The 22,034-nt window shown below is 45.6% G+C and overlaps 1 protein-coding gene across 9 annotated transcripts in view; it reads right to left on the bottom strand.

Annotated features, from left to right (window-relative positions):
* Window positions 1-22,034, bottom strand: part of tns1b (tensin 1b) — a 138,166-nt gene that overhangs the window by 12,001 nt on the left and 104,131 nt on the right. For 7 of the 9 annotated variants that reach the window (XM_035174866.2, XM_035174856.2, XM_035174858.2 and 4 more), the window contains 7 exons: window positions 20,189-20,318; window positions 19,997-20,062; window positions 19,748-19,870; window positions 6,754-8,235; window positions 5,539-5,619; window positions 2,660-2,853; window positions 2,417-2,555 (listed from right to left, as the gene is read on the bottom strand). In XM_035174866.2, coding sequence (XP_035030757.2) covers window positions 2,417-2,555; window positions 2,660-2,853; window positions 5,539-5,619; window positions 6,754-8,235; window positions 19,748-19,870; window positions 19,997-20,062; window positions 20,189-20,318 — 2,215 coding nt within the window. The remainder of the gene's footprint in view (window positions 1-2,416; window positions 2,556-2,659; window positions 2,854-5,538; window positions 5,620-6,753; window positions 8,236-19,747; window positions 19,871-19,996; window positions 20,063-20,188; window positions 20,319-22,034) is intronic. The other 2 variants (XM_035174859.2, XM_035174860.2) reach the window with 2 other exon arrangements.

Raw genomic sequence — 22,034 nt, 5'->3', positions numbered from 1 at the left:
GTGTTCAGCAGGGGTGTGCCCATGCCTCATGCTCTGATGGGGGCAAAACATGCATGTGACCAAACACGATGCGACAAACGTCACAACACATCTCACTCTGCCAGCAGCAGAATGAGACGTGTGTCAAACACAAGTTCACATCAAACTGAACACACGAAGCACATGTGGGGAATTTACATTGTGTTTCCTCTGGATACAGTTTTATAGAAAAGTTATACCAGTATCACTTAGTTATATATATTTGTGTGTTTTACATTATTTGTCTTAGTGATGCTAAAGTGACGTTATTCCTTAGAATTAATTATTCATTAATTAATTCTTAGTCCTTTACAGTGTCTGACTGCTCGTTTTTTACCTCCAGGTTAAACACAAATAATCAAGGGAAAACTTTTGAGATAACTCAACCTATTGCTACGTACTTTGCCTATAAACAAAAGACAAGATGTAAATGGCTTGTACAGTACAGGCTGCTGGGGGGGGGGCAGGCAGGGGGCTGTTGTGGTGACACATGGCAGCGACAGGAACCCAAACACAGATGAGATGAGCAGCAACACAGAGCAGCAGCAGCCGAGAGAGGGAGGAGTTTGTGTGCTGCAGTGTGTGTAGCTCTATGTGTGTACGCCTGAGCTGAGAAGGTGTTGTTTGTCAGGACTTGGCAGAGGCTCTAGTTGCCATTCTCGCTTATGTGCTTCACTCTTTGCACTGTTTTCCATTCCAGTGCCCGTTTCAATCATCTGAGACACTGGAGTGTGTTAACTGTTTCTAATGGGACAAATATGACTGATGTGTGTGTGTGTGTGTGTGTGTGTGTGTGTGTGTGTGTGTGTGTGTGTGTGTGTGTGTGTGTGTGTGTGTGTGTGTGTGTGTGTGTGTGTGTGTGTGTGTGTGTGTGTTTGCTCCACACTGTGTCCACCTTGCTGCTGGTGCTGCTCTCGTGTGGCTCTCATGCCAAAGCGGTGAAGGACTGTGACAAGTGACGGGTAAAGGGTCGACCGAGCACAGAGGAGGGAGAGGGATTTGGGAATGAGGGAGGAGGGGAGGGGGTCAACATGGCTGACGTCGTGGGACAGTGGAACTCCGGTAGAGACGTGCATCCTCCACTTACCAAAGAATCCAAATCAATTCTTTGTAGTTGCAACCTAGATGCCCCACCTTTACTGGCTGGTGCTGAGTGTGGGCGGACACTTGGGGGAATGTGGGTTTCCTCTACGTATAGATCACAGTGTCTCACGTGCACTAATCCATTAACTAACGCATGCATCCTTTAACACATTTTGCCAGTTACTGCAAAACCGAGTTAACTGATGACAGCAGGTGAAGAGACGCAAATGTTTTGTCTTCATCTCTCATTCAACACCCGTTGGTTATCTCAGAAAACTAAAAATGTCACTGCTCAGTGTCGCTGCTTGGGGAACGTTCCCACTCCGAGGGGAGGGAGCGATGTTACGCCACCGAGCGGGGTGTTACAAATAGGGTGGGTGTGTGATTTTATGACCAGATTTTTATGGGTGTGCCCGGGGAGAGATAGGCAAGAGGACTGGATGAGGTAACTGGTAGAGTTGGCAAACAACACGTGTCCTAACACATGACTTTTGTTTTTGTGAGGGGCTGAGAGCGAGACTGAGAGGAGGGCGGGGGTTCGGGGTGGAGGTAAGTGGAAGTGGGTTTGTCTATATTTTTTGTTGTTCTCTGTTGCTCTAAAAAGATTGGGTAGACTTGGCTTCTCCTTGTTTGTACGATGGTGCTTCCCCTGATGACTGCAGACATTCTTGTGAGAAAAAGGAGGGATTCATTACGAGACGTGGCCACTCAGGCATTCGGATGAGCCAACACAAGCCCCCAGAACGCTGCAACTTCCCACTGGCTCACCCGGCCACTGGAAGCGTAGCCCATTTACAATCTGAACCAAAATGGGATTATGTAACAGACGGGGTTTGTTTTCACTACTCGGAACATGTGGTACCAAAGTGGAATACATGAGGAGAGTAAGTACTGTAAGAAAAGGTTTTTCCTTCACTGGGTTCTATCATAAGTTACATTTTTTGATCGTCCCACAAAACAGGAGAATAAGTCGATGATTGCAGAGTAACCACCTCGCCACAAAGAAATCGTTAAAATAGGTTAAATGACTGAAAAATATAATATACTGACATCATGTTATGGTAAAGCTTTGGCTGCCAACGATGAAGAAGGAGGAAAAAACGTATTCAACATGTGGTTGTAAGTTTCTGCAAGATCTTATAAATGTTGGAGTTTTGTTTCTATGGATGAAATTGCTGTCCTGCATTTTGGCACAAGGGTAAGAACAACACTCTCGTTATAATCTTCATTAAGAACATTAATCATTTTATCAAATTGAGTAACTAACGAGGTCTGAGCTCCACAGTGCCCTCTGTCAGCCGGAGGGGGAACTTACACAGGTTGAAGTAAGGGGTTTGCGGCGAGATGGGGAAGTCAGGGGTTTGGGGAAACACCTCACCACCAATTGTGAGTGAAGGACTAATGGGGCCTCCATCCATTTCCTCGAAGGCCTCCCGGTAGCTGTGCATATTTCTCTGTAGAGGACAACAATGAGATGGGAAAAAAAACAAAAGCACACACGTCAACATCAGGTGGAAGAACTATGTGAACACATGTTGAAAAAGGGTAAACGTTCTACCTCCTTCGGCCGCCCTCCGGGGTTCATCGCTAACGCATTGACAAACTCTGGAGAAACACATCGCACAGGGGAACGAACTGGGACATCAGGGGAGGGGTCGTCGTCCGGACCGTTCTGATAGTGGCCGTCGCTGGCGAGGCGATGGCGAGGCAGAGTCGCGGTCTCGTCCAGGGACAGCACACGGGCCTGGACACCTGAGAGGACACGAGAGTGAGCTTTAGAATATCCCTCAGTGCCGCTCCATGCTTCTGCTTCCATCCATCAGATGTTAATCGTTACCAAGCATCGTGAACGCTCACTGCTGTGCTCAATTTGCAGGACAATCAAACAATACAGAGCATTTGCGGGAGGCTGCGGCTCTTCACACTTTCAAATTTCACATGCACACACACACACACACACACGAGGTTAATGTAGGGTGATCAAACTGAAACCTGTTAAATCACAATCACAAGAAATCCTTTCATGAGTTCATTGATTAAAGCCACTGCACAAGTTATATCCCCAACAAAACACGACCTTGGACAATAGTTACATAAATACTCCCTCCTTGTAGCATCAGCTGAAACTAATAAGCAACAGTGTTTTTTTTGGAAGACTGGGAGAAAATATGTTCTCCCTCAAAAAAAATCATCGGGACTCTGTTATACGCTGGTGCAAAGTGAATGTTTGCTATCTAATGCGTCAATGTGGCCAGTTCTGGCTGCACCTCAAAGCAACCAGTAAGCTCATTTGAGTTAATCTGGTCCGAAGTGGGGGAGCCACAGGGAGAAGGGGGGGGGAGAGAGAGAGAAAAAGCCACCGACATAAAACAAACAGGATTTGAGTCTAAGAGTTTTAAGCTAATATGCGATGCCACTGACTGACAGGTCAAGGCTGCAGTGCATGAAAAACACCTTCCGAAGCAGCGGAGCCAGCGTGAAAGGCGTATCAGCGGCTGAACTGCGCTTTGGAACGAGATAAAGGTTAACAGGAGAAAGTGGGGGGGGGAGAATAATGGGTTTAAGAAACGCCTGGGAACGGTGAGATAATAAATTCTGTTTTGCTGAAGCAGTTTACCCTGTAGCTTTTTTCTCTGGGTTGCTATCTTGATGTGTCCAATTCTGATTGGATGTTTTCTCTCTGACTGAATTGGAGGGAAAGAAACTTGACTTAAACCGATGGACTGATCTCTCAGACGATCTGAAAACAAAGACCAGCTTGTAGGAACTTTAAAAGTATGACTTAAGGCTTTTGTCAGTCATTTCCATACATGGGGGAATAAAACAACACAGACACACCCTACGAGCCGGCTGTTGTGGAAACAGTGAAAATATAACAGTCCTATTGATTCACTCAAACTCGCTCTAAAGCGAGGGAGCAACGCGAGTGGAGCAGCACCTGTGAGAATTGGAACAGCTAAACAGTTAGGGATGAAGTTCTGCTGCCAATGTCACATAGATTTAAAAAACCTCTACATCAAGCGAGTGAAATCTTCTTAACACATGCGTTTCTATTATCGTCGGTAAATCACAATTTTTACAGAATAGAAAGAAATCAGCGACGAGCATGTGCCAATGCAGCCATCTGTCTGGAGGCTTCACACAGCACTGGCCCGGTGTTGGCAGGGTGCTGGTTAAAAAAATCTTGGAACTAGCAGCTCCGAGAAGCATGTAGTCAACACCCCCAAACAGAAGCACACCCACTTTTGCACCAACCCTGGAAACCGAGAACCAGATGTACCCACGATGCACCGCTCTCTAGCAGAGCACTGTCAAACACTGTGCCGTTGCCCTGGCGACGGCTAATGGTTTCCAGCTGGGATGGCTGGAGATCCCTGGGACTGGGACTGAATATTTTTCTCTTTTCTTTCTCCCCCCCGTTTTTTTTCCCCCAGCTATTTGAAATGCAGTGATCACGTGGATTAAGCATGAGGCTGGTTCCAAAAGCATAAACTTGATATGTGATCCGTGGGTTTTCTTTTGTTCTGAGAGAGGGAATATGTGTAACACCTGCACTGGACAGAGGTTATCCCAGGTAAGACGGAGGGAACTGCATTCTTGGCAAAAGTCCGTTCAGGTCGATCATAGTATTGTGTCTAATTTATTTCACGATATCACCATATTATAACTTAATTCTTTAACTCAATGATTCTCGATCAGTTAACTTTGAGTTAAAGTGTTGCATCACTGAAAACGCTGTCTGCAGACTGGCCCCTGACACAGAACAATCCTGTCTGCATTGTGGTAGACCGTCTCCCAGTGGACACATACGGCCTCAGTGGTGTTTCCAAGTAGGGCCGGTTCTCTCTCGTAGATTTTGTGTCCTTTATCCGCCTTTGTAAATCTTCAAAAACAGTGCAAGTGAAGAAAGCAGCCGTGAATGAGGCCAGTGTATCCTGGCCTTGGTATTGTTCCCCTCGTTTGGCAAAACGGATCTTGTGACATGCACTCTCCTGGTAAGAGACAGAGCCTCCTTTGTGCTTCCCCCCGTCTCGTTCTTGTGAAACTTTAACATTATCCAATTTAGTTTTTTTTTTCGGCGCAACAGTTAAAACAGGGTAATTTCCTTGAGGTAGAAAACTGCAAAAACTCAAAACAAGCAGCAATGAGGGGGTGAGGTAAAGTATATGTGAAAAGGAAAAGCGGCAGATGGTTAGTTTGATGATGGTGCTCTGCAAACCTGATTATGACAGAGATGAAAGTGAGAAAGAGAAGCAAAAGAGAGCGATGCGGTAGTCAACAGTTAGACAAGAAAGGATAAGTTATTAAATGCAACCAAGGGGCACTGCACTCGCAGGCAAAGATACAGACGTATAATTGGATTGAAGGAACACTTGGAAAAAAAGGACATCTCCTTCTTTCTGGAAGTGTTCCTTCAGACAGGATGGGAGAACCAACCCAGGTGGGAGTGAGAACGGCGGTGCTCAGACTGAGAAGAGGTCATGCTGGGGATGACACGTTGGACACGAGCCGAGTATTCTGGGTAAAAAAGATGAATGATGAGAGAGAGAGAGAGAAATATGATGATGATGACAAAACTGAAAGGAGAAGGAAGACAAGTGGACAGATGATGAGGTCTATGACCAGAACAGAGAAATAAGAAGGTATATTCCAGACATATTCCATTTATATCTTGAGTGTGATGCAACCTATGAATCCTACATTACAAACCACAAGCTGTTTTGCTTTGGTGTTGATTTGTATAACACAGGAACCAGTTGGTGTAATTTACTTCACACAGGCAGCACCCTTCATTTCCTAAATTGCCTTTAAATGGTGTTAAACGAGCACTTACTATTGTATCAAGAGAACAATAGCACTAAAGTGAAATGGACCATTTTGTTGACTTTCTAGACGCATGTTGACTTTGCTCCGTGTTCCCGCTGCTCTGCAGGAAGCTTATCTGGGGACAGTCAACCTGCTGGACGGGAGAACACTTCCTGTTTGAGCCTGAGTGATGGGGACGGATGAGGTGACATTCAGGAAACGAGATATAGGAACAGAGCAGTGTTTTCCAGGAGAGATGAGTGCACAGTGCATGGCTGATGGAATCAACAACTACTCTTCAGGACTTGCTCTGTCCTGAATGTTCTGCCACATGATATGATGAATAACACTGGATGAATAAATGATGACCATTTAATTTAGAATTTAGCATCAGCAGTTGTTGTTGTTGCACAACAGGGTGATGTTGTTATCGTCTCCTTGTCAGTGTTTTGGTGCTGCAGTGGAGGGCTGCAACCACGATTCAGCTAATTTAAAGTGTCAGGGGAGAAATGAGGAGGGAGACATTTTTAGAAAATAGGTGCTAAGGGCAGCCAAGTGGTACCAAACCGGTCCTAAAAATGGGTCTCTTTAAATGGAAAGTAAAACAGCTTCATGACTCATCTTTCCATGGCATCATGCTAAGAAAGCTGCTGTGTTGTTCTCTCCGAAAAGTACATGGAAGGTAAAGGTAAGTTGTTGGTCACAAGCCATAATCACATTTGGTTACTTTTTCCCCAGGTGGGGGAATGAAATCACATTAATACCAGCAACCTCCTTTTATAAATGAACGGGGCAAAGTTAACAAATGGAGAAACATGTTGAAAACACGTGAATATGAGATCTTACCAGCCACTCTTTGAGCCACCAGACCTTCCACGTTGAAGTCTTCATTGGCCTCACTCTCTATTGGCTGAGGTGATGCTGATGCAGCGCTTCTCTGGGGCTCAGACACCTCTGCAGAATGGGACAGTGTGCTCGGTGGATAGGTGTTGATGGGCTTCAGCTGGAAGTGGCCCGCTACAGTAGGGGAGGCTTGTGAGGGAGGACTTGCTCCAGTGGTTTCAGAGATGTAACTCAGTGATCCATGGACAGGTGGAGGCTCTGGTGTCGTAGGTTTTCCAGCTGACATCTGAGCTGGTGACACGGGACCTGAAAAGTGAATCGCAGACTCACCCTGGTAGGAGGGTCTGGTTTGGCTCTGGGAGAAGGACGGCTGTGTGGTCACTACAACACTGTTTTCCCACAGTGGAGCACTTTGGGACTTTGGCACCGGTGAACCAGCTGGATCCAGGTCCAACATGAGGAGATTAAGGGTTTCGATAGATTGCTCAATCTCTTGCTGGGAGGCGCTCTGGCGATGAGGGAACTGTGGGAGGCTGTGGTGACTGGGCATCACTGCTACAGAGGGAGGTGGACTAAAAGTAAATCCTTCAGTTACTGGCTCCTCCGGTACACCGAACCGCTGCCAAACATTAATACCACGCTGGACGGCATCCCTGCTACTTGTAGTGCGAGCAGGAGCTGGTGGCATAGACTTTGGTTCTTCACCAAATGACTGAGAGCGGTACACACTGCCATTCTGGGTGGCCATGTATGTAACCGATAATGGGGCTGAATCACTTTGGCTTAAAGTGACAGGTTTGTCGGATCTGCCAACCTGTGGCTGGACGGTCTCCAGAGGCTTTTCTGGAGCACTGCGCTCCAGATATGGCACATGGTCCTGACCATTGATCAGTGACTCTGACTGGTAGTAGAGATCGGCTGGTGTGGCCCTCCCGTCTGTGGAGGAGAATGTCCCTAGACTGTCCACACTGTTGCCCTCTTGACTGGTAGGAAGCTCATCATCTAAAATGTCTGTTTCACGGTCAACGCTATTGTGCCCATTAACGTGGACCTGGGCAGGCACCAGGTGAAGCATCCCTCCAACAGCAGATGTCGGGGGGGACAGGTAGCCCTGTCGGTGCATGGGCCCCTCCAGTCCACTCAGAAGCTGCTCCAGCTCCTGTTTCTCTTGGGGACTGATTGGTTGTTGGGCAGGTGGCGTGAGGCGATGGACCGAGGATGACTCCTCAACCACAGGGACGTGTGTCTGGCTCACTGTGGATACATGAGGGGCTGCTGCCGCATCATCAGTTCTGTCAGTTTTGATGGAGGCGGTAGAGTTTCCTGAGTCACTGCTCACTGATAAGGCGTGGTCCACCACGGGTAGGGCATGTTCAGCAGCAGTGGGAGGAAGGCCATTCGCTGTGACTGTTCCTTCAACAGCCTCCTTTTTGCGGACTTTGGCGTAGAGGCTGCCGTCCAGGGGCCCTTGGGTATGGATGACTTCTGAAACAACAGGTATGAGAAAGACTGATTAAAATCCCATTAAAACGTTTTGTATTTAACCAAATACAGCAATGAGTCACCATTTATATGTACGGCAATTTAGAATTACCCAAGTATTTTTAGAGTCACAGGTCATTTGGCCTTTACAGAAATAAATGCGTAATCTGCTAAATATAAGCACACAGTGTTTGTCAAGGCAAGACTGAGGAGACAGAAGTGGAGTGTTGGTGTGGGCATGGCCAAAATAGCTGCAGTTAAATTAAACACTGGCCCATGTCCACCTATTCCGCCAGCTTCAGGAAATGAGCATGGTCTGTGGCATGCACTGTGGAAAGAACGATGAGGAATCACAGGAGCCTGCTTTGCACTTTCTCGAGCCATATTGGATTTATCTGTGCCACCTGAGAAATACCCGCACAGCAGAAGGTGAATGGACATCACAGCCTTGTTAAACGACCCAAACGTTAACTCGTGAACTCAGTTGGGAGGGTACAGTACGGATTGTGTTCACCAAGTGCAAATGCACGTGTACACACATTGTACATTCACACATAGCCACACCCATGTCCAGTGATGAGGAACTAGGGTGTTCCAATCAGAAGAATTTAGTCATCACTGGAAAATCGGACTCACGAAGTAAGAAAGGCCTGGAGTCCTTTCCCTGGCCTCCAAAGCCAAAAGGGAAACAAAAGCATAACGGTCATACTGAACAAGTTAAAACACACACACACACACCACCACCACCACCACCACCAACGGAGCACCACAGATATCAAAATATACGAGTCTGTTCCTCAAAAGAGTAATGAATAAAAGCTCTCAAGTTCCCCACATCCTCTGCACCGTTTAGTAACAGTTTGTGTGGTTAAACATAGTTCAGGAAGGCAAAGAGAAAAACAATACCTTGTCAGATAATTTGTCTTCCCCAGTCCATTACAGTTACCAAGGAACCTCATAACCCATGATGAGGCAGGCCGGGGTAACCAAATCAGATTCTACAGCTGGGAAAGGAGCTGCACAAAGAAGCTGTCTGTGCCTCTGTAACTTATAGATATCTCCATCGCAGCCTCGGTGAATACAGCGCTCTGTGATTGAGCTTGGTGGGCGTGCACGAGCTGGATGCTGCAAGGTCTCCTTGGTTGGCCCGAGGCAACTTGCCAAGGGAATGGCGCACTGTAGCTGTTTCCCTGCCAGACTGCTGGTAGACCAATCCGGTGGTTCTTGGTCAGAGAGAAACTCGGTGTATGTTTACTCTTACTAATCCCTCATTTGGTTTACTTTGATTGGTACAATAATGGACCGCATGGGGGGGGGAAGAGAGGCCACAGTAGCCTCAGACATGTCTAGTCTTATGCTAATGGCCTGTTGCAGTATTTCATGGCATTCGGACAGTGGATCTCCAGTGTAACCTTTGGTCTAGGCAGCCAAGTTAATCAAAACTCAAGGTAGTTGTCATGACTACCATAGTCAGCACAGACTATAAAGGGCCATACAAGGCTGCACATTTTCTGTGTTTTCGTAGCTATTCATGAGAATTCTCTACAAATATAGCTGCTAAGACGGGAGGATCCAAAACCAGCCATCATTAATCATTTATATAGCTTATGAAAATGCTTAAGTATCAAATTAGGGGCTGCGCAAACATTCCAGTCCACACACACCCACACATAAACACACACACACACACACACACACACACCATTAATGCATCCATCATCCCGATAAACATAGACATAAGTCATGAAAGAAGAGCTCCCCATGCTTTCTCCATTTCACTACCTTTACAATCACCTGCACTGTGGCTAAATGCGACTCACACAGTTGAGAGGATCAGTTCCACATCTTTGCCAAGTTCACATCCCCGAACCTCATAACTACAGCACATCCACAAGTTACCTCAAAGTAAGTCAAAGCCTTGTCAGAGGAAATGGCAGAAACACCTCCACAGGTGGAGGTTCCCCTACCTGAGAGAGTAGTGGACGACGGCACAGTCTCAAACTGATCTGGGAAAAGCCCTGCGGAGGAGCCCCCCCGGGGTGGGGACATGAGGGATTACAGCAGGAGTTAGGGGAGTTGGTTTTGGCTACAGTTCCTTCTCCTTCTCCTCCTCCCTGTCCTGAATAGCTCGCTGTCTGGCCGGATCAGGAGAGCTGCTGCTGCTGCTGGCTGCTCGGTGGCTCTCACTAGTCTAAAGGCTTGCCCCTGCTGTGTGTGCGTATGTGGGAGGTCTATCACAACAGCCTGTTCGGCGGTGCATGAGGAGAGGTGGGAGGGTGAGGAGCCACTGAGATCCAGAGTTTGATAGAATGACATCAGTCCCATTAGGTTCGGCTCTCTCTCGCACACACCCACTTCCTTGATGCACGGTTTCTAAAAGCCCAGTTTCACTGACTTTTCACTCAAGAGACCACTCCTGTGAAAACTGCGTCTAAAATAAAAGACAGACATATACAGATCGATGCCCCCTCCTGCAGCCAGCTGGTGTCAAAAACACTCGTGTAATAGAAAGAGCTACTTTGTCCCAGCAACAGTAACTTCACGAGGTCTCTCCGAGCTCGGAAGCTGAAAGAAACCTCCTCCCTGCTGCAGCCAGATGGAGAAAACAGAGAGAGAGGCTCACTGGGTGAACTGACAGGGTCCCGGTCTGACTTGTATAGAATATAAGGAGGTCTTATAACAACTTTTAGTAACACAACACAACTTTTCCCCCCTCAGTCTGAAAGCTCTTCAGTCTGTTGTGTCATCTGAACACATCAACATGCTGGAAGGTCACTTTCCAACAATAAATGTGACTTTGGCCTCTATTCACATCCTCATTTCATGGCAATTGAATGGAAATTACATGATATGGTTTCAATCAGATTTCCCTCATTTGACTCACAGATGTTTAACACCCCCTCTCGTCTCTTAAAGCTTTCTTTTCTTCTCTCCCCCACGTCCTTCCCCTGGCCTCTCGCTCTGTTCTTTCAGTGAAGATGATGAAGATTGCGATGAGCTCCCCTCCTTCACATCAAATGGAAGCCCGCTGTCCTCACACCTCTTTAACTAGTTCATGTCTTCACTTTATTCGATGACGTGACCGATGAGCGATCCGCGGATCCACAACATCCCCATCTGTGCCACAGAAATCTAATCTGTCACTTTACACCTGTGAGACGTTTTACGGCGAGCTGACTATTTATGTTTCGGCTGCTTCTGTGTGTGCTGCTATGACTGCTGCTGTTTTCATTTGGGCAGAAATGACCACGCGTAAGCCTCCACAAATAACCTCTGCCGACGTTCTTTCATGTGATAAGAAAGGTCATGTGTATGTGTGATATCGTAGATCGTGTCCGTCCGTGTTGGTGTGTTTTTACATACTCCCCAGGAGGTGAATACTTCTCCTGTGATCCTAAGCACATTAGTCAGAGGAGAATGTCTGCAGTCCCGACCCCACAGCCTTTACTAATAACTCAACAGCGGGGGGGAGCGGACCATGTTAGAACAATCTGGAGTGAGCAACAGGTTGTGTCACCAAATCCTCTTCAAGAGAGTGAGGCAGAAAAACAATCACAACATGCTTTGGGAAAACAACAGCAAAGAAATGAATTGCAAAACTTTACTCTACAAAATACAAAGTGCTGCACTTGGAAGGTTCTGTCCGATATTTCGAGGTTCTGCAGCCCAGATGGTGCAACTGTGCAGCCTCCTGATCTCTGAACTATGAGCTGTGACCCCATGTGGCAATAGATACCCCCTTCACAGCGGAAATAGCAATGTTTCCGCTCAAGCCTACATGGACAAACACACCATGTGCTGCTCTTTACTAGTGGATGTGCGCGCGTGAGGGAATGTCTTGGCATTCCAACACAGTTGGGGGTCCATGTCCACTGGCTACAAGAGCGACGTTACTAAATAACAACCATGAAACATTTTCAAAACGTCTGCTCAGGCCTTAACTGCTATAACTACTAATGGCCAGTGATTTAACATTCAAGAAGCCAAACAGATGAGGACATTCAGCTGCTGTACACCTTCATGTGTATTGATTTGGTAACAAAGCATGTTTTTAATGTACATGACAGCTCAAGGACACTTATTACATAAATAATGTGGCCTCGTAAATGATCTACACAGGAGGCTGCTCCCATCTTTGAGCTGAACGAATCTGACCGGTGCAAATTCATCCAGAAGCAAGATTAACTAAAGTCAAAAGAGCTTTAAGCACAGCAGGAAATAGAAAACCTGCAGCAACAGCTGAGCTATTGCCAACATCCATATCCCCAGAATGCTGAGTCAAATGTAAGTACACAAACCCGCTCTAGCTTAATGAACACTTCACTTGCAGCTCATTAAAAATGCATCAAAGATTACTGCAAATCGATGTGCGAAGAGTGCAAACTGTGCTAAGACGGAGGAAACAAAGCACAAGGTGATGGATGGAGGTTTCAAAGAGGCAGGAGTGAGATATCGATCAATACGGGTGTTTCTTTGACCTTCAAAAAACGAGTCACAACCGACCCAATGCCATGGTTAGATGCTGTATTATTCGTAGTCCAAAAATAAGCTTCAAAGTGAAACCCAAAGTCAATTAATGTTTCTCATATCTAAACATATGGAGGCCTAAATATTTAAAAGTGTTCATTAACATAAACTGTAACCTGACACCACTTAGGATACATTCAGCCACTGTTGGTCCGAGGTAGAGACTATATTTGTCCCACATCCTACTAACAACAACACATAAGTACAGACACAACCAACACACACACACACCATGAACTATTTATCAGCCAGACAGTTCATCCATGCAGAGTATTGTGTTTCATTCCGTCTCAGGAAAAGTCATTAACAGTCGTTAGCAGCAGGGCTGTGAAGGGAAAATCCTGGGGGCCAAATGAGAAGAGCATCTGATGAGCTGTCTATCTCGCTCTAGAGGTGAGGAGAAGCTTCGGTGGGTCCAGTGTTGCTCGCCTCGGTCTCGGTGGTTTCTACAGCGACTCCTGTCAGCTCCCGTTACAATCAGCATCCTGGTAAATGCCACGGACACAAGCTGGTCTCGCTCCTGACCAGACACAAACTGGTACCAGAGCTGTATCAATATGATTCTTTACGGTGGCTTTAACTGTCAAGAAACTTTTCAGTGCCTTCAGGCAACAAAAATGTTTGGTGATTATTTGGATGTGGAAATTTCCAGTGTCCCAACGCACTTCTCCAGCCATTTATGAGAGAGAGAGAGAGAGAGAGAGAGAGAGAGAGAGAGAGGAGGACTAAAAATGCAATTCATTTCCAAAGCTAATGAGGCAGTGTTTGTGTTGTATGACAAATTACCACCTAGTTCATCTCCTCACCAGATAAACCCCTGTCCTCGTGTATAGTGTCACTATCATTAACCTAAAGATGGAGAGGAGGATATCACATTATGCTGCTTTTCCAAACTCTGTTTCTTGGGAAGTTAAGAAAACCGTAATAGGAAAGTGCAATGCATGATTAGGACTCTCTTTAAAAAGAAAGATAAGAAGAAGGGAGCAGAGACCATGAATGTCAATTTCCTCTTGTGTGTCCACCCACCTCTTGGCTATAGGAAGAGGGCAATTCCATTAGCTAAGTAACTAATTCCAAATGATGCCCCGGGCCAATAACACACCCTAAACCGGAGTATAATAAAAAGTACAACTCTAGGTTTTTTTCCTCAACTAATATTCCCCTAAACTTTGCTTGATTCCCAAAGCCGGACAGTAAAAATCACCAAACACTGAAAAACCAGATATCCCCCCATGTCCCTGAGTTATGGCCAGAAAAGTCTTCTCCAAGAACATTATGACGTTACAGTGAAGCTGATCTTAGACCTTTTGGATATAAATTGTTGTTATTTAGTTTTGTATTTCATGCAGTCAGATATTTGTTCTCAAACCGTCATAATGATAACTGGCCCTTGTTCTCTCCTGGGATCAGGAGTGTTACAGAAACCGTTACAATAAAGTACGACACAAACACAAGTGCACTACGAATCTGTTTGTACCACCGAGAGAACTGAACAAAAAGTTAGTACCTGTCACAATCGATGTAGCACACACACACACATCTGAACTCGCCCACAGTCAGTGACAGCGGCCTGACAGTGGCCCCCTGTCTCTGTCCCTGTCCCTGTGCCCTTCTCAGTCCAAACAGGGACACAACATTCCCTCTGTGTCCACTGCAGTCTTCACCAGTGCCCTTTCTTTCTCGTCTCAGCTATTATGCAATCTGATCTAAAGAAAGTTTGGAGTCAAAGCAGCGTAATCCCCCTAAAGCCTCAGGCCAGACTGAGGGGCTGATAGAGCAGAAGCCTGTTGCCAACACAGAGGATCCAGACGTTTCACCTCCGCATCTCTCTGGTGAAATGACCCGAGTCTGTTTCGATGAGATTGCATTGAACATTGCTTTGTAGCATCAGGGAGTCAGAGTCACAGACAGAAGTTTCAGGTGCAGGAAGCTTCAGATGTAGCTTGTAATTGATTATCCACGTTGCGTTCTACTCTGGTACTTGAGGTTAATGTTGATTGTTTTCTCCTGGAAAGGGGGGCGTGTGATTGGAGCCTGACGAATCAGCAAACACGATGTTGTGACGGGGAAAAGTCCCAAATCAGAAAGTGGTTGTAAGTGTCTATCATCCTCGTTTCCAAACATCTCAGGTTCTGCCCGTCGAGACTAAAACGTAGCCCAGGAGTTTTCAAACAAAAACAGGGTTTATAAGTTTGTAGGGGGTTTACAAAGTGGCCACAGGGAATCGGTGGCAAAGTTGATGCGTTTTGAAAGTACCTACCCTGCCGAGGGGCCCACGAGCAAGCAGAGTTATTATTAGAATGTAGAAAACAGTCTCAGCCATGATATCACTCTGTTGCATCCATTTCTATCTCCACCAGGATTATGTAACTCCTCCTCAAACAGACCCCTGTCTGTACCTCACACAAATACACACTTAAATTTAACCGCCCTCATTTAAACCCCGGTCTTGTGCGACAAGCATGCAGCAAAGAATAGTCTGTGTCCACCAGGGCCGACACGGTCGCCTCTGCTGGGTGAGTTAAGACAGTGGGGATGAAAACACAGACATTGCCCTGCGACTAATGTGAAAAGGAACAAAGAAGAAGCATTAACCTCCTGCAGAGAAAGTGCAGAACGGCACAAAGACACAGGCCACACAGGGGAAAGTGTATTGGAGCTTGAAGGAACAGTAACTTAAAGGCTTTAGAAAGTAAGCGTACACAGAGACATTAGAAATAAAAATTGGTTCATTTTCTTTCTAGAAATTGCCACAGTACCTCAATTTCACATTTCAATCAAAACTTGAGATGTATTTTTGTAGTTCAAAATCTCGCAGTTTACATTTCTTAATTCTTTTTGAAATAAACTAAGTCAACATCAGGGTTGAACGGCTGCACGATCATCTGCCTGCTTGTGTTTTCTACCCATTTTACTTCAGATTAGATCCTGTAGGCCACTTTCAACAGACCAACAGACTGTATGTTCCTGCAATGCACCTAAACATTTTATCAGTATTGGATAAAAGCCGTGGAAAAGATTTAACCTCGAGGAATCACTTGCTTGGTTGAAGCAGTACAAAAAACATTTAACAAATAAAACACCGTGTGGCCAAACGCCTGGATAATAGACAACCTGATGTCAATCATTCACTGAGCACATGCCCACAAAATAAAGGTTCTTGCCTCAGATGCCCACATCCAGAGTGTCGAGCGAGCTACTCACATGCTGCCACAGACGTCAGCTGTTAAATGTGTGACGGAGTTTCTCTCCAGCGTTGTGAAGAGCACAGGACAGACTGAACACGGGTTTGAGGGAGGAACTCCTCCACAGCTTGAATCAAGGCGCCAGTTGCCTCACTTCGCAGTCGGAGGTCGGAGAATCGCTGGACGCACGTTGGCCCCGTAGTGACTCTAAGAGACTGTCTGCGCCCGAGCAGCAGTGAAGAGACAAGCCCACAATGACATTCTCCGTCACTCCTCCTCCTGTGAATGTGTGCACAAAAGAGCTTCACACGCCAGTGGAGGAGTTTCCAGCCTTTAACTCCTCCAGCTCCTCGGAGGCGAGAGGAGGATTCTCTGGAAACGGTCTATTTAAACCAGCACAGAGAAACAATGGAGCGGAATTAGACGCCAGTTTAAAACTTGCGACATCTGCTTCTCTCTCTCTTTCTCGTAGTGTGCATCTAATTGTTTCACTCTCCAATCTCTCATCGCAATTATTCCAAAAATGCAGAGAATGAGCCAGCGGAGTCAAAACTCATCAATCTTTCCAAGTAGGATCCTTTCTTCAGTGTATATACAGACCTTGATCTTTCAGTCAGAAACGACTTCATGGCAAATGATTTGATCCAGTCAGGTTTGAGAGGACAGGCTCTGCTCTCTGAGGGGATTCTCTGAGAACTGATTCCATGATTTAACATCAATAATCAGCCAATAACCAAATAACCGTCACTTTGGACGGTAAAACATAAAGCTCAAGAGGAAGGTTTGTGTTTTAGTTTCAGGGAGTAAAAGTTCTCCCTCTTGATCCCATTTATATCAATGAGGGGAGACGACATACCTCAAACATCTCCCCATATGACAACATGTTATAGATATATATATTTAACCAATTAATCAATTTCAGTCTAACTGCCACACACACATTCACTGTGGCTCAGTTATTTCAGTTCCAGAAAAATAAGGAGATAAAAAACATGTGAAGAGATTAATGAGTAACATATGATCCTGAGACCTTGTCCAGCAAAGTAACAGGTGATAAGGATAAAATATATTCCATGACAACTAAGGATTTGATCATATTATGTGTCTTTATTTTAAAACACAATTATGTGTAAAAGCCGATGTCTGCATGAGTGAATTGTGTAAATGTTGAAATGTTTTGTGTATTTTCTTGCTCCTGTTTTTTACAAGGTGCAGGAAAGACACAAATACAGACACCGTGTTGACATGGACCCACAGCAGCTGTAGTGAAAGTTTGACATCAATCTTTGGAATCCAGCGACCACACAGACATCGCTCCCCCAGCGTCCGTCCCATCAAAACACTGACCCCATCATTTTGGGATTTGTGCAACGCCTTGATAAGCAAAGAACTGTTGTAAGTAGCCTCGCGCTCAGAAAAGCAAACTGCAACCCTGACTCGCTGCGAATCCAACAACAACAATACTTTTTACTCCTAACCAAAGACACATCCTCGCCCGTTTTCCCTCTGGGCTCTAACTGCTCCTCTGTCAGAGGAGCTAACTGCCTTTTCAGCACCAACAAGTGTGAAGCCAAATGACAGTGGAAACACTCCGGTTTCCTGGAAACCCTTGTCTCTGTGAGAGGGAACCATTTTAAACGCTCTTTAAATGCCATTTGCAAGTCGAGCTCATTGAAAATTCAGCGTGCACTGTGCCGGCTGAATGAAGCACAAAAGGCACAAAAGGCTATTATGGGACTTGCTTGAAGTCTTATCGACTTCTCCAAGTCTCAAGTAGCTAAAATAAGAGCTGGTGATTGTGTGTGTTTGTGCATTTGTGCGTACGTGCAGTTGATTATATTTATAGTGTGTTTCTGCTCGTATGTAAAGTTGAAATTGTGTGTGCTGTCGTGTGTGCTGTGTGTGTGTGTGTGTGTGTGTGTGTGTGTGTGTGCCAGCTCACCGAAGTCAAATTCCGATTTGACCATATCATCAGATGACAGAAGGCAAAATGAGGCACACAAGCAACCGCACACACACAGACACACACACAACTCACCTCCACTGAGACGGAATGACTAACACCTATGCTATTTTAGCAAGGCCTATTTCAAGCCCCCCCGAGTGTGGGGATGATGTTTTATGGGAACTGATAAAATGAAGCCAAGCAAACCTCTGACCTTTAATAACGGGAGATTAATAGAAACACACAGGAGGAGTCAAGAACATTAATATAGAGAAAGCCTCCTTTATTTAAACCAAAATATGTAATTTTGTCCTTTTCACTTTTGAGATCATGAAAAATGCTCTGAACTGCAACTTTGGAATTCCTCACTTGTTGAATATGATCATTAATTTGTTCAACTCAGATTTTACTCTGTGGTTGAACCTCTGTTGGAGCCACAGTCAGTGCTGGGTCAGGTCACAGCACATTTCCTCTGGCGGGGACGTTATCCATCACACAGACGTAATAAATTCCTCTTTAAAAGGAGTGTTATTGACAAGTTTTCTACTTATAGTCATTCCAAAACAAACTGATGATCCAAACATGGGCCGCCGCTCTCCAAGGCGAAACAACAGGCTCGCCACTTTCACTAAGGGCGTGGCATTTCTTCCTTTTTTTTGGGTGGCGGAGAAAGTAGCGTTGTTGGCCACAGAGTGACCACCGCTCCCTCGATAGTTTGGCTCCGTCCACGCCTGTGGCGAAACCCAGGAATGTCTCGCACGGCGCTCTGGGACGCAATAGAGGCCGGTCCCACCGGGCCTTTGGCTTCTCTGCGGCCGTAGTTTCACCACAAATGAATTCAGCGTTGCCAATGTCTCTCCTCCCTTTCAAAACACAATTTTACCATTTACATCTAGGAATGCATCTCTCAATGCAGACTCAGGGTGACGTTGGTGCTCCTCCACACGTCGTGTATCTGCGTTGATTCACAACTGAAACTCTCTGTGTGTTTCCATCATGAGCTTAAACGTGACCCGAGGTTGACCCGGTCGCGTGGGTGTTTTAAAAAGATAAGAGTGTGAAACAAGTCTTTAAAGTCCATCAGGACAGAGGCTGAATCTGTCCTCTGTGTCACGCAGGAGGACAAACACACCCTTGTTACAGGGGTCGACTTGGTTACAGGCTGTTTGTGTGTGTGTGTGTGTGTGTGTGTGTGTGTGTGTGTGTGTGTGTGTGTGTGTGTGTGTGTGTGTGTGTGTGTGTGTGTGTGTGTGTGTGTGTGTGTGTGTGTGTGTGTGTGTGTGTGTGTGTGTGTGTGTGTGTGTGTGTGTGTGTGTGAGTGAGAGGGATGAGACCAGAATAGCAGCACAGCTTCCTCTCAAGCACATTAAAACACATTGCCGCAGTCACATGTGTGTAACATGCATGTAAAGCCACCTTATAGGTGATGAGAGGAGCATGTCCACTCACTGACCTCGTGTGGACCTCTGCTGCAGCGTGTCACAATTGACAGGAGTGCTAAAGTCATCAAGTAGTTAGAGCTCACATGCATGAATCTGATGTGCAGGCTGTTACTTAAATGAGATTAATTTACTCAGAATAACTTGCAGGTTATTGCACATTTGTGTATGTGGCCATAAGGGCAATGGCTGTAAAGAGCTATTGTAATTATCAGCTTGTTAACTTTACAACACACAAGAGGGGGGCATGTGCATGTACCGTCTCTGTGTGTTGCATTTATTTTGTGTTTATTTTGAATTATATTTAAGTTATCTTCAACAATAATCTCATCAAGAGAAGTTATTGAATCTTATTGAACATCCAACGGTGCTGCAGGTGAGTTACTGCTCATTACTTCCATCAGCCGAACGGCGCTTACCGTCTGCGGTGTCCTCGCAGCTCTGGTTGAAGTTTTCATACGAGTCCCAGCGAATCAGGGCATCCTGTGTGTTGTAGTCCACCGACACGCTCGGCCCGTTTTCCAGGTGATCCATACCTTGACCAGAAGTACAAAGAGGCAGAGCAGAAACGTGAATGTCTTTCAATCTCAAAAGATATCACCTCAAGCAAACATTCAAGTGTAGTAGGAAAATGAATGTTGTGGAAAACCAGACACATTGATGCTTACCATGTATCTTCTCTGGCCCGAAGGAGAAAATAAACTCCACTTTTCCATACTCTGGAAACCTGTCATCTGCAGTAGACATAAAATAAAAAGAGCACCCAAGGTTTCTGAGTCATTACAGTAGCACACAGGTTATAAGGGAATACATCTACTGCAGAGAATCAGAGGAACTTGTTTTCATCCCACATCTGTTACCTTTGAACGTCTCGTCGAGCTCATCTTTCCCAAAGACGATCCCCAGGTCGTGAACAGCACACGTGTGAAACTGCACCCGGAAGATCACGTCTCGGCACGGGCTGCGGTAGCGCTTGTGGTAGCACTTGAGCTGGAGGGGCGAAAAAGCACGAGGAGACAATTTAAACGATACTGTATCGAGCAGTGCCACCGAATGAATAATAATGTCGGGGCTTATTTACACCAAGTGTCAGGTTTGATGAGAACAAAAGAAATGTTGTTTTCAGCAGAAACAAAAGCAGAATCAAATGGCTGATCCACTCACAAAATCAAGTGAGCACAATATGAAAGGATCTGTGTGGAACGCGAGCCAGAAACCTGTCAACTTGATTCACTGCGAGGTCTTTCACTACCCTGGCTCCCAGCTAGAAAAAGCATTTAAGGCGTTTTATATATATATCCCTCGCGATGTATGGCCTCTTCGCGCACGTTATTATCTTGCACTGCTTCTCCCTGCACAACAGCTTTAAGAGCAATACTAAAACCACACGTGGGAAAATCGTCTCTCTCCCTCCTGCCGATTCCCTGATGTGAAGCCCGGACCTTTTACAAGGACCTCACATTTACAGGTACTGCAGGAAGATTTACAGTAAAAACCTAAACAACTGTAAAGAATAATAGAGAAGCATCCCACTGCTAGAATGAAAGTGAGCATTTAAAATATCACAATTATCTATCTACTACACTGAGAGCTGGTAAAGAAACCAAACTGGCTACTTTCAATAAACCTATTTTTCGACTTGTGGAGCCATATCAGACCAAGACATATAAGGGGCGAGGATGAAAGGAAGGCAAAGTAAAATATCCTGTGGCTCAGCACAGCTCTCTGGAGTCGGTGAACCTCCCGCTGAGGGGTCCGTTTCAAGAGGAAAACAATGCTGCTGGGCCAAGTTCGAGAACAAAAAACAGAAGAAGGAAAACATTCATTTTGGGCTTACATGCTGCTTTTGAGACCGTATTCACGCACCACATTAAATTTTCACCGAAGCTCCCTCCTGCGATCGGATAATCTCTAAAAGTTTGACAGCATTAGGCTCGTTCACTTTCTTGCGGCGAGGCAAAACAAAAGCACTCACGGCAGAATTAATAGGTTACTTCCTGCCTCTGCCTGCTGCAGCACCCGTCACCTGATGCACTGCAGATATCTGTGTTGTTGTGAGGAGAGAATCTGCTGCTTTGTTCATGTGTGAAAGGGAAAGTCCGGACCCCAAGTGGACCCTCTCTGGAGTTCATGTCTTAAAACGGAGTCAGGCCAGTTGTTCCCCTTTGTTCTAGTCTTTATTCTACTGTTTCATATTTACAAGAAAGATGTGAGTGGTCTCGATCTTCTCATCCAACACTCTGCAAGGAACTAATATGTGGAACTAACTCCATCCAAGATGTATTTTACAGTATATTGTTTATTTTGGACAACTAAAATGTCTCTTAACTGGCCAGTGAGAGAAAAAACCTGAAAGATTTTCCTCCCTAATTATATATATATTATATTTAATCATTCTGCGAGTAGTAATTTATTAGCAGTCACAAAATCCACAACTCATTTCACCTGCACGAACACACACTCCTGCAGTTTGAAATATGCCGGAGCACACTCCAGGCCGACTCCCGCTTGGCCGCGAGGCTGCAGTTCCCATTTTCCATGTTATCTGAATAATAACAAGCATCAGCAGGCGGTGGCTCAGTCAGATGATGCATTCAGCAGAATCCATTAGTCCGTCTTAAATAAAGGATGAGATATGAGCTCTGAGGGGCCGAAGCGGAACAGCCCCGAGCGCACAGTAAGTGCTGCCTTTGAAATCCTCCGTGC

This window comes from Hippoglossus stenolepis, chromosome 13 (genome assembly GCF_022539355.2).
Source record: "Hippoglossus stenolepis isolate QCI-W04-F060 chromosome 13, HSTE1.2, whole genome shotgun sequence".
Lineage (NCBI taxonomy): Eukaryota > Metazoa > Chordata > Actinopteri > Pleuronectiformes > Pleuronectidae > Hippoglossus > Hippoglossus stenolepis.
Note: the sequence above shows the minus strand (reverse complement) of the source record. Positions and strands in the feature narration are given on the sequence as shown.